The 12,389-nt window shown below is 52.0% G+C and overlaps 1 protein-coding gene across 2 annotated transcripts; it reads right to left on the reverse strand.

Moving 5' to 3' along the window:
- Positions 1–3,476: 3,476 nt before the first annotated feature.
- TAL1 (TAL bHLH transcription factor 1, erythroid differentiation factor) lies at positions 3,477–10,468 on the reverse strand. Of its 2 annotated transcripts, XM_031602041.2 has the most exons (5): positions 10,126–10,465; positions 8,734–8,883; positions 7,478–7,900; positions 6,910–7,001; positions 3,477–4,330 (listed from the first exon to the last, which is right to left on the reverse strand). In XM_031602041.2, coding segments are annotated over exons 2-5 (936 nt in total). In that variant the 5' UTR covers positions 8,736–8,883; positions 10,126–10,465; the 3' UTR covers positions 3,477–3,911. The 2 variants fall into 2 exon arrangements, with proteins under 2 accessions (XP_031457901.1, XP_090002761.1); XM_090146635.1 differs by lacking the exon at positions 8,734–8,883 and having other exon boundaries at positions 10,126–10,468.
- Between the last annotated feature and the right edge of the window lie 1,921 nt (positions 10,469–12,389).

Here is a 12,389-nt window from a genome sequence, read left to right on the forward strand (position 1 = left end):
AATAAATTGCTGCTCCCAGTTGTCAATGGCTGCTAATAATGAAGGTGAAGCTTTCCCATCGCCTGCATGGGTGGGAATATTTGAGGCCTGTTGTTCCGTGAGCATATTTTAATCTGATAATGTGGGAAGGCACTGAGTAATGCAGGTACTTGCTTTTTTTCCCAGTCTAGGCTGCCCTGAAGCATAGCTTTCCTAAAAAGGTTGTAATTAAAGCCAGATGATGAGACTGGACAATGAAAGCTGCACAAATTTGGGGTGATTTTGCTTTTTGGTTTCTTGTTTTGTTGGCTCTAAACACGTGCTCCTCCCACCTTCTCTTTTCTTATAGTTTTAATTCAATTTTATCTAAATGCCACTTCCTCTCCTTCCTAATTTCATCTGTGCCACAGCCATTGCAGAACCACAACGTGACCAGGGGATTTTCTGCCCCTGGGAGCCTTCGTATGACCAGGGGCACAGGAAAAAGGTGAATGAACAAAATACCTTTCAATGCCACCCTATGATTCGCCAAAAAATTCCCTGCAGTAAAAGATGGATCAAAATCCCCATCATTTCTGAAGATAATGTCCATAACCAATTGGCTCCATCCGACACCAATGGTGGTGAACCCAGGTCTGAGGACCAGAGCCACCCATAGCACCCAGCCTATTGTCCTCTGTGCAAGGGTTGGCCCTAAGGAGCTTTTCCCAAATACAGAAAATATTTGGGGCTGGGACAGTGTTCATCACTTTCTTTGCAGTGTTGCAAAGAAACACCATTGTAAACAAATAAAATTAACAAATGCTGAAAGATAAATTGAATTTTCCACCGGGAGTGGGAGCATCAGGGGTGACACAGTGAAGGATTGGCATCACTCCTTCCCAGCACTTTCCATAGAGCTGAATATTCAGTGTAAACACATAGGGAGTGCTTATAAACTCACCTTGGGTGCATTCAAAGGCTGCACGAAGGGGGAGGAAGAGGGAAACTTGTCCTGGGCAGGGAGCAGAATAGGATGTGGGAGGGAGAGATAAAGGGTGCGAGAGCTATCAGCTCCATCCGGGACAGAGTGGGGATGGGGTTGGAACATCTGTGCAGCAGTGATGGGGTTGGTAACAGATAACACCCAACGCCTCAACTCTGGGGCTCTGCCCACCCTGATGGCAACTGCCAAAGTCATAGGGATGGAAGGGAATAGTGCTGTCCTCCTGCTCACAGCACGCCTGTGGCATGCTGCAGGCATTCACCTTCAACATAGCCTATAAATGATGTATATGTGTATATATGCCATCTTCAACATAGCCTATATGTGTATTTATGCCATCTTTAATATTGCCTATTAATGATTTATATTTATGTATATATAAATATACACTTATATATATGTATATAAATGACTGATGTCACCAGCTCAACTGTTTTTTAGTGTGCACCAGGCTCTGACATTCGTTTCTTTTTTTTTTTTTATTAAAATAAAGGAAGAATTCCTATAACTACCCACCGTTGCCTATTGCTGCCTATTGAGCCATAGCCAAACACTGCTCAGCTCTGAGCAGAGCAGCATTGTCCCCAGCAGCCCCGTCCCCAAAAGAGGGACAAGGCCACAACTGAGGGACCTCTGGGGACATGCACACAGCAGGTGGCAGTGCCCAGGCGCCCGCCCAACACGGGGGATTGCTCCACACCACCGCTTCCTTCCTGCTTTCAGGATGGGGAAATGGTTTTGCAAGGGATCTGCTGGCTGTTGGCAGCTTTTCCCAGCTGGGCACAGAGCTGAATTGCCAATGGGTGCGAGGAGGGGGAGAGAGGAAAGCGAGCGGAGGCTGCTTTGTAAAACTTTATTTAGAAATATTCTTGATATATTCATTATATATATATATTTATATATACACACACATTACAACAAATGTGTTTTCTAAATAGCACATCCACAGTGGGTCGAGAGTCAGGGTACCGGGTCTGGTTAACTTGTTTCTGCTGAAAAAATGCAGAAAGCCAAAGGGAGGGTGGCAGAGAAAGGGACGGGAATGGGAGAGAAAATAATGGCAGAGAGAGAATTCAATCACACGGTACGACACTGAGCAGCAGTGCTGTTCCAACAGAACCGGGGCGATGTTCCACACACGGAGACGTGAAGCAGGCAGGGGGGAAGGTGGGTGGGTGGGTGGGGGAAATGTACCATTCAATCACAATTAAAGGACAACTGTACATACCCCGGGAGGACGGCAGCGTGCTATGGGCAGGTGTGCGTGTGGGGACCGAGGAGGTTGTACCATTGGCCAACTGTTCAGCTACCAAAAAGGGAGAAATTAAAAAACAAAACAAAACAAAAAACAACCAGAATTCTGGGGAATGAGGAATCTCAGAGTGTTGGTGGGGTTTTTTTCTTGCAATAGTTTGACAAAAAGTGAATGAGACCCCCGCCCTCCCAAGGTCACCGATCAGGTGCCCATCCCCAGGGACAACAGTGACTACAGCAGCCCCTCGTGCTCAGCACTGCCCCATGGTAACTCCTTCACTTAAGCTGTCGCTGTACACAGGGTCTGGATACAGGAGGGCATTGTCCTCCTTCTCCCCACTACACGCTGGGGGATGCTGTTGGTTTCTGACATTTTGGGGCTGAGCTCGAAACCCTGGCTTGGGCTGGGAGTACATCCCACCCAATGCACCTGCTCCATGCTGAGAAAAGTCTCAGACTATTATTTACAAGAGGCCCTAAAACCAAGTTCAGAGGCTTTCACCCTTATGAAGGACATGTTTGGGTTGTGGTGTAACACTGCAATTTCTTTGCCTTGGAGCCTCCACGCATGAAGGAACCAGAAACAGAGGAACCACAGAGCACTGACACTTGGTCCCAAACCAGCTCTGCAGCCCCTAAGCCCTTGAGGTGATCCCATCAGTGCTCTTAGCATTCACCCCGTGCCAGGAGATACAGCAAGGCTGTGGCTCCTACCAGCCTCAGCCAATCAAGGTCCTCCTACTGTCTAATTGTGTCTGTGGGCGCTTGCAGAGGTGCACTACCACCACTACTTTCACACAACAAAACCAAAAAGTTCAAAGCATACCACCGAAACCCTTTTATAACCCTATGTACACGCAAACTGTTGATGCATCGTTGATTCCTTTCGCTTTTTTTCATTCGAAAAAGTCCCTGGTTCAAGGGGAGGCATCACTGGTCACCTTTTCTCTCCTTAACCAATTCTGAGTATCATCTTCCTTGAGGGAAGCTCAGCCCTACTGAAACCTCTGGGGAAACTTAGGAGACCACTGTAGGGCCTCACCCGCTGTGTTACAGCACAGGGTTGGGGGCTCAGGGGGCGGTGGGGAGCACAGAACACCCTATGTACCTTTATGTTCAGTGGATACTGCATGATGGCGTTGAACAGAAGGAATCTCACGTCATAAATACAACACCCCAAACAATCCAACTTTAGGTAGAAAGGAAAGGGGACAAAAACAATTAAAAAAAAAAAAAAAGGAGAGAGAGAGAGGAGAAAGAAAGTCTCAATCCTTTTAATAGTTCTTTTGCTGAGGGCATTTTTCACCTCGTTAAAAAGATACAGTCAGAAGGTCTTGGTCAACAGGAGCGTGGCTCGGACCAGTTGCTTGTGCTCCACAGCCCTATGTTTCATTCCTCACGTCCCAGCCTCACGACTGCTTGAGAAGTGACCCTCAGGCGGTCCAAAAAACCCTCAGAATGCTGGAGGGGTGCTGGCTGCATTCCCCTCCCATCCTCAGAGTCAGTATGTACAACGAAGACGACTTCAACGCTTTTCTTCTTCGTACGATCCCGTACCTAAACACCGAGCGTCCGTCCCATCCTGTTGGCCAACGTGCCAACCTGAGCCGAGCAGACGGGGAGACAAAGGTCCCAAATCCCACCCGCCTGGGTCTCGCCACCCTCTGAGCGCTCGGGGAGTGATTTGGGGTCATCACCGCTGCGCGCTGCCTTCGACGGGGAGGATGGCATGGTGCAGGTTCCGTGCGTGCTTGGAGTCGAGCGTGTCGTGCTCCTCTGTGAAGCTGTCCGGGCTCGCTGCTCCATCCAAAGAACTTCCACAGCTGGAGTTCGGAGACAGCATGTCCTGCAGGAGGTCTTCCTGAACTATCCCCGAGTCTTTGTTCACTTTGCCCCTTTGGTTTCCTTCCTCCTCCTGGTCGTTGAGCAGCTTGGCCAGGAAGTTGATGTATTTCATAGCCAGGCGCAAAATCTCATTCTTGCTCAGCTTTTTGTCGGGCGGGTGCGTGGGGATGAGTTTGCGGAGCTCTGCGAAGGCTCCGTTCACGTTCTGTTGCCTCCACCTCTCCCGGCTGTTGGTGAAAATGCGGCGGACCACCTTCGTGTGAGGACCTGCAATTGCAATGGCACACAGTTATTAGCAGCGCCCAGCGGGTCATAGAATCATAGAATCACAGGATCGTTAAGGTCGGAAAAGATCTCTGAGGTCACCCAGTCCAACTATCCAACTATCACCAATAGTGTCCAAAACTGTGTCCCTCAGTCTCCCATCTCCATGGTTCCTGAATCTCCACCATCTCTCTGGTCATTTAATAGTTTGCTCATTTCTCAAGTTAATCTATTTATTTTAGTCCCATCATCAAGGCACAGGACCAGGAGTATCCAACTAGCAGGAAGCTAACCAAGGAGTCACAGCAGCCACAGCTCCTGTTCAGTGGAAGGGAAAAGTTGAGTTGCACCTTTCTAGATTCCCCCTGAGATGCCTAAATTTAGCTCTCCAAGGAGAATGGCTCACCATTATGTGTATTTTTAGGGTATCTCAGCAACAAAGATTCTATTAAAAGGCTAGCTCACCAGATGGCTTTATTTTTCTCTCCCAAAAGTCACATCGCTGGGACAGGGGGAAATTGGCCTGAGCTGAGGCTTTAACAGCTCTGAGATCCCAAGATCTTCCTTCTGTCCTGATCCTTCTACCAGGATCAGGAGTTGGCAGAGATCACCAACCCTCCAGGTGCTTCATGTGATGGGGCAACAGGACTCGCCCTGGTGTAACACAGTGGAAGCAGTGTCCTTGCCTCAAGGGTGACCATGGGAAGAGGACAAAGCAGCTTTCCAGTTGGCCCATGGAGCTCTTGCACCTCTTGTCCATCAGTGCAAGGACTTTCCATCAGACACTGATTGGAGAAGGGTTTCCCAATTGCCAGAGATGACCATTTGGCTCTGCTATTGTCGATGCCAGCTAAATTTCTAATTTTACAGCCATATTCCTGTAGGGCATGTAACAGAGGAGGTGTTCCTGCACTCAGGAATGAAATCATCCGTTCTCCCTCTATCGGTTCTCCTTTCAGCTCATCGAGTCAGCTCCTGATAGCATGAGGTGACATTGCCTCTGTGCTGGGCAGACCCAAAGCAGAAGTCTGCCCAGAAGTAAAATCAGGACTGCAGGTCCTTGGATCCACAGAAAGCAGTGTGTGGAAGGACACACTGCCATCGGCCATCTCCATCCTCATCTCCAGGACACATTGACAATGGAAGGACACAGCAACCACAAGAAACTATGGGAGAATGACCATGCTGGAAGGAATAGGGAACATCACAGGCGGTGAAAATCACCACAGATGTTGAAGCAAAGTGTTCAATTAACATGCTGATGAGTTGCACCCTGAAGGATGGGCTGTGGGATTCCCATCACACACTGTCTCTCCTCTGTGGGGACCAAAGGGACCTCAGCCACCAGAGCTGCCTGGCTCTGCTGAGTGCAGTGACAACGTGCTGCCATCTCCTACAGCAACACAATTCCTGCTCTTAAATGCTCTTTCTGGACAAAACAGAGCACACAGTCCTTGATTTAGGAGGTGCAGCTTAACATCTTTTTGCACTCATAAAGGAATAAGGAAAAGAAATGTGTTAATCATCCAAAAATCTCCATCTTCACAGGCTTGCAGCACATCTCATTTACAGGAAGCTGCCTACTAAGAGGCAATGTCTCACAAAATGCTGAAATCAAACACTGACCTGTCCATTTTCCTCCCCAAACAAGATCAAGAATATAACAAATTCTGACACCACTACAGTGTTTGATTCTTGCATCAGTGCCAGCAACTGAATTAACCATATTTTTAAAAGAACAGGTTTGGGGCAAAGTGTGTCAAGCAGTGGAGAAATTTAAAATACCCCTTAGCTGCATTATAATGGAAAAACTTCATTTCTCATAAAGAAGCCCCCTAATTAAGCCAAGCAGTTGGCTGCAAACTTATGCCTGGATTTTGTTCCAATCAATGAGTTGATCAATGCTTGTTAAATTGTAATTGTAATTACAGATCCGAGGAAAGCCAGCAAGAAGACGAGCTTCCAAAATTACAGAATATCCTCTCAGATAATTTTTCACATCTCTGTCTCCCTGTGTCTGTGTTTTGTACAGGGTGGCACCATCACTGTGTGCTGTCCCCATTCCCTGCAGTGTGCCATCACCATCTGAGCCCACAGGAGCACAGGGACAGCCCAGCAGTGGTGACACGTGCTGACTCCTCATGTCCAGATCGCACCATCCGGTACCTGTATTCCCCCTCCAACTGCTCCTAATTTTGCAAATTTACATGAGGTGGGATCTACAAGATTCAGCCCTACCTGTACACACCTGGAGCCAAAAATTTGGATACGATCAAATATCGTCTACTTATTAGAATACAGCATGTCAATTTCTATAACCACAGAATCACTGAGGTTGGGCAGGACCTCTAAGACCATCCAGTCCAACCACCAACCCATCCCCACCGTCGGACCCCACACCTCAACACACGGTGCCTTCCTCTGCCGTTCATCTCAGAGCGACCTGTGAGGCCGGCTGCCCCCAGCCCAGTGGCACCACCCACACTGCACACAGACCTGTGCTGTGCCTTCCCCGAGCTGGGGACACCCGCCGCATCCCACGATATTCCCCCGTCACATTTTGGGCTTTTCCCCGTACTCACCGTCGGTGATCTCCATCTCGTAGGGCGACGGTCTCCTCTTCACCCGGTTGCTGCCGTACATGGAGAAGGAGTCCGGCTCGCCGAAGAACCCACTGCAAACAGAAGCAGAGCGGCGTGAGGCGGCCCCGACCTCTCGGGAGATGCTCACGGACCCCGCAGCCCACGGGGGATGGAAGGGATGCCCGGCGTGGGATCCGCGCTGTGCTCGTGGGGCCATTTTCCGTCTCTGGGACTGAGCGGAGGAGCTCGAGGAGCACCTCACACTCAGCCTCTTTCTTCCCTATACTCCACTACAGGACCACAGCGAAACGCCCCATATCGGCTCAGCCCGTGGTATTTTTGCCAGGCTTTTTTTTTTTTTTTCCCCCCTATAGGAACGACGGTTTTTCGTTCCGTTCTTTTGCTTTTTTTTTTTTTTCCCCCTTTCTTCCTTTGCAAAGTTTGCTTTTTTTTTTTTTTTTGGGTGATGACTCAGCCCTCCCCCTACCCCCCCCAAAACAACCCCCCTTCCCTCCTCTCCTTCCCCTCAGCCCCGGGGACGCGGTGGGGGCCGGGGGGAGGCACGGACCTGCCGATGGTGCCCAGCGGTTGGCCCAGGTTGTAGAGCATGGCCCTGCCGGGGGGCTGCAGCGGCAGCGCGGGGGGACTCAGCTGCACCATGCGGGCTTCGCAGGCGGCTTCGGCGGCGCGGCACGGCTCGGCGCCCGGCGCTCTCTGCATCGCTTCCCCCGCCGCCTCTCGGCTTTTTATGTCCAATGAGCCCCCCCGGCGCACCAGCTCGATGACGGGCACGGCGGCGGCGGGGGGCCCGGGGGAGGGTCGGCCCGCCTCTTTGGCCGCCCCGTTGAGCAGCAGCTGGGGCTCGGCCGGCGGCTCCATGCCCCCGCGGCTGCTGTCGGGCTCGCTCGTGGGCTCCGCTTCGGGGTCGTGGCGGCGGGCATCGCGGGGGTCACTGCTGGGGGGCGGCGGGGCGGGAGGCCTGTCCATCGTCCTGCGGGGAGAGCAGCGCTCGGGGCGGCCCGAATCCGACAGGGGGGTCTCCCCGCTTCGGCGGCGTGACGTCACGCAACGGCGGCGTGACGTCACGGCAAGAACCCCCTCCTCCCCCCTACCCTCCATTGTACCCCTGTACCAATGACCCTTGGGGGCACCGCACCCACAGGCACAGGGACCTGGAAGGAGGCCTGGGGTTCTCCCACCTCCGTTTCGAGGACATTTCGGCCCACTGGGGGGGAATTTGTACTTTATTCGTATTAGAATAATTGTTATTAATTTTCAACATGGAAACCAAGCTCCAGGCGCTGCCGAATGGGGGGGAGAAGCGCTCACACAAAGCCCCGCACCCCCATGAGCTCAGCAGGAAGGAGGAAGGGGCCCCGGCTCGGAGCAACCGCGGCCGCACACGGCAATTGTCTGCGGCCCCGCTCCCTTCTTTCTCCCCAATAACGAAACTATCGCGACAGAGCCGAGGGCGGGCAGCGCTATCGCGACTGTTTCTCCTTCTCCCACCGCCCTCCTAGCTCTTTCTTTCTTTCTTTCTTTTTTTTCTCTCCTTATAAATAACGGAACAGATCCCATTCCCGACATCCCCGCTGCTTCTCTTTGGGTCAATTATTCTCATTTCTGGGTTGCTCCAACCCCAGAGAAAATTATTATTATTATTATTTTGTTCACATCTCTCCATCTATAATAATAATAATAATAATAGTAAGAATAATATCAACCGTTCAACCCAAAGCTTTACTGCCTCCCCCCGCCCTGCCAGCCCTCCAGAAAGAGCATCTAATTGCCTATTCCCATATTGTATAGGAAGAGATTACTCACATGTGTCATATTTAAGTAGGGACACCGCGAGTCTCTCCCGTTTCAACAAAAGCGCTCTCAGTGTCAGGCTGAATGTACTCCTCCCACCTCGAGGTACTTACGATTTTACAGAGAGGAAGGACACCCGCAACGGGATAAAACTGCTAAAGCCTGGGAGGAAGAGAAGGGGGGGAGAGAAAGGGAGAGAGAGGGTGGGTCTGGGGGACACGGGAATGGCACCGCGGGGACGGGGACACCGCGCACGGCCCCGGTACGCGGCCCGAACCTGTGCGGAGCGGGGAGAATTGGTGTCTATGGGGGAAAAGGATGATAAATTCAAGGGGAAAGCTGGTTTATTTAGGGGGGAAAAAAATAATATATCTAGGTGAAGCATTAATAAAGAAAAGTAAAAAGAGAGAAAAAGGAGAAGAAAAAAAAAAAACATATTTTGGGGCTGAATCAGGTGGTTTTTTGGATTTGTCTCCTCGGAAAGGAGATTCCGGATGGGGTCGGGGTTTTGGTTCGTTCCGATGGGGACGCGAATAGCGGCGGGGCCGCTCCCGGACCGCGGAGCACAGCGCGGAGGATCGGGGCCGGTGTCCGCCCGGAGCGGCCCCGCTGCGATCAACAGGAAGGAGAGAGGCGTCCGTGCCCCCCCCGCAGCGAAATGCCGAGCGGGGGCTTTGCTCTTCGTTAAACAACGGAATAAACCCGTCGGTTTCTCCTCTGGGCTGTTTTTTTGTTTGTTTGTTTTTGTATTTTTTTTTTTCGTTAAAACGAAATAAACAACAACAAAAAAAAACGCCCCGAATCTGCGGGGCTTTCGTTTCGTTTTGGGGTAAATGTACGGAGAAAATGGAGGGGGGGGGGGTATGAAATCCCCGCCCGTTCTGTTCTTCGCCTCCAACTCCTTTTGTTTTGCGGCCGTGGATGGGCAGGAAATTTCCACCCCGGCCGCGCACCTCTCCCTGTGCCCTTGGTGGGGAGAATTACCCCCCAAAACGGAGCGGGAAAGGGATGGGGAACGGGGTGGGGAGAAACCCCCCATGAGCCGTCCGACGGTCGGTTCATGTCGGGCCCCCCGGCGGGGCTGTGGGCATCTGCCCGCATCGCCCTGCATCGCCCTGCATGGCCCCACAGAGCCCCGATAGTGGGAGACGCACCCGGGTGGGGGGACAGCAAGGAAAGGCAACCTCAGCCCCCCCCACCCCTATCAAAGGAGAACAACAGAAAAAATAAAGCCCAACCGTGGAAAAGCCGCATTTGTTTCTTTTCTTCCCCCCTTTCACCTGTCTTTAACACACTGCAGAAGACCCCTGCGTGCCCCAAAAATCCCCCCCTCCCCCCTCCGCCCCCCCATCGTGCCCCCCTCCAGCTCCGTCCCGCTGCGGGGCCCGATCCCTCCCCACTCACCATTTGCTTTTCATTGGGAAAAGTGAGTGGAGCCATTTTGTGGCCTACGCATGGCGGCTATATTTGTAGTAATGTGGGGTGGCTTCAGCTGGGGAGGCTCTAATTCCACATCACGTCCAGTTTCCTATTTAGTATGGAGAGCGGAACACTACTGCAATGTGGCCGAGAGAGATAAAGCCCCAGCAGTGGCCCGCCTGCCCTGATAAGCTTCTAAACCCATTATTTATGAAATGATTCATTATTATTTGGCAATTTTATCGAAGGAAAGCGGAAAATTATTGCAGGGATATGCATAGGAATAACTCCGGAATGCCTTCTAGCTTTTTATGTGTGTGTGCTTAGATGCTCTTAAAAAGACACTGCAAAAAAAAAAAAAAAAAAAAAAAAAAAAGTAATAAAACATTGCACTGTGCTGCCCGAGTCTGAATGGCGATTCGATTCTTTATTTTAGTCCTCTCAGAGGTTATTATTGCCCCCTGCATTTTGTTGGGTGCTTTTTTTTTTTTTTTTTTTTTGATGGAGCACATCCTCCGTTCTTAATTAAATTTAATGAGCCAAAATAAATTGGTGGGGATGCTGAAAGAGAGAGGGAAGGGGTGTGGGCTTCTTTGGCCCCATCTGCAGCCTTCATCCCCCGATGCAGTGAGGGTGCCCTTTATTAGCGTCCAGATTGGGGTGGCTGAGGATCCCTCACGGAGAATGGGGACGGATCGGGCACGGCTCGACCTCGGGAAATTTGAGATGGGAGAGTTTGGGAGAACTCAGCGCCTCAGGGTCCAGGGCAGAGCATGCAGGAAAAAGGGGAAAAGGGAGAAAGGGGGAAAGAGCCGGACCCGGCAGCGCAACCGTCGGGGCTGGGGTTCGTGGGGACGAGAAGCTGGGAACGGGAACGGGGGAATGGGAACCGTGCCGACCTTCCCCGTGCGGGCTCTGGGGTACGAGGGTGGGGGTAGGGGAACATGAGGGCACCTCTCCACGTTGCCCGGCGGAGGAAGCGGGGAGAGATAGGGATGGCAGAGGGTGCCATTCGTCGTCTCTACGTCCATCTGTCCTAAAGACGGCGGCAGAGAGCGATTTTCGATCCCTCGAAAATCAACGAAATTACAAAAGAAATGGCACGGGGAGGCCGGGATCGAGGCTGGACCTGTCTCGGGAAGGGCCTCGATCCCCTCTACGGGAGAGTGAACCTCCGCCGTGTCATCTCCGGGGGAAAAGGGGCGGACGGGTCGGGCGGAGCGGCCGCACCTGCCCGCGGCGATGCGCTGGGGTTGCGCGGGTCGCTATTGTGTCCCCGCCACCTGCACGCACACGGGCTCGAGCGGGGAAATGCCGGAGCTGTTATTCTTCCTTTCACTCCTTCCCTTCTCAGCTTCCCTCTCTGGATGCGGCCGTGGGAGAGGTTCGCCCCCCGGGTCGCCGTGCGCTCACGATGCCGGCAGTGCGTGTGCGGGTGCGTGCGGCGGGGCCGGTCACGACGCGTTGAAGAGCTCCGCCGTGCCTCCAGCCAGGAAACACGACCATTTTCAAGCCGGCTCCTCTAACCAACAGGAAGTGTTAAAGATAGAACAGCCGGGGCTGGGCTGGGGAGATTAGGAAGGCGAGCATCTTCTGCGCGCCCCCAGCAGAAGCCCCCCGGAGGGGTGGGAGCTGCATCCACGGGGTTGTGAGGGACCCTCGCTGGACAAGGGGCTGCCCAGATCAGCTGGGGGTGCCCCATCTCCCTGGAGACATCCAGCCCAGGTTGGATCAGCCACCAGCCTGTGCTGATGGGGGGCAACCAGCCCACAGTAGGGAGTTGGAATTGGATGATCCATAAGGTCCCTTCCTACCCAAGCCATTTTGTGATTCTATGAACTGTAAAGCCTCGAACAGGGTTGCCCCCTCCCCACAAAACACAAAGCTTGAGTTTGGTTACAGCTCCAAAGCGGAGCATCCTCCAGTTGCTCAGCACTACGTTGTGAAAGGAAATGCAGTTTTAGGGAAGGGTGGTTTATTTTGTTGGTTGGTAAATTAACAGCTCAGTCCATTTGCCATCAGCATGACATGATTTGTGTAACTCAATGCAATACCACACCCTCATCCCGAGCTGTGGGCAAGCAGTTGGGCTTTTGTTTTCCCGTTGGTTCTAGCTCTCAAGCATCTGAAGAAAGTCTTCAAAATATTAACCAATACAACTGTCATCTTCCTGTGTTTCCAGACATTTTACAATAGGAAACAAAGAACAAAACCCTACAACAATAGCTCAGAGGTATGAATTGCCTCAT

The sequence above is a fragment of the Phasianus colchicus genome, chromosome 9 (genome assembly GCF_987193195.1).
Source record: "Phasianus colchicus chromosome 9, bPhaCol1.hap1.1, whole genome shotgun sequence".
NCBI classification, from domain to species: Eukaryota; Metazoa; Chordata; class Aves; order Galliformes; family Phasianidae; genus Phasianus; species Phasianus colchicus.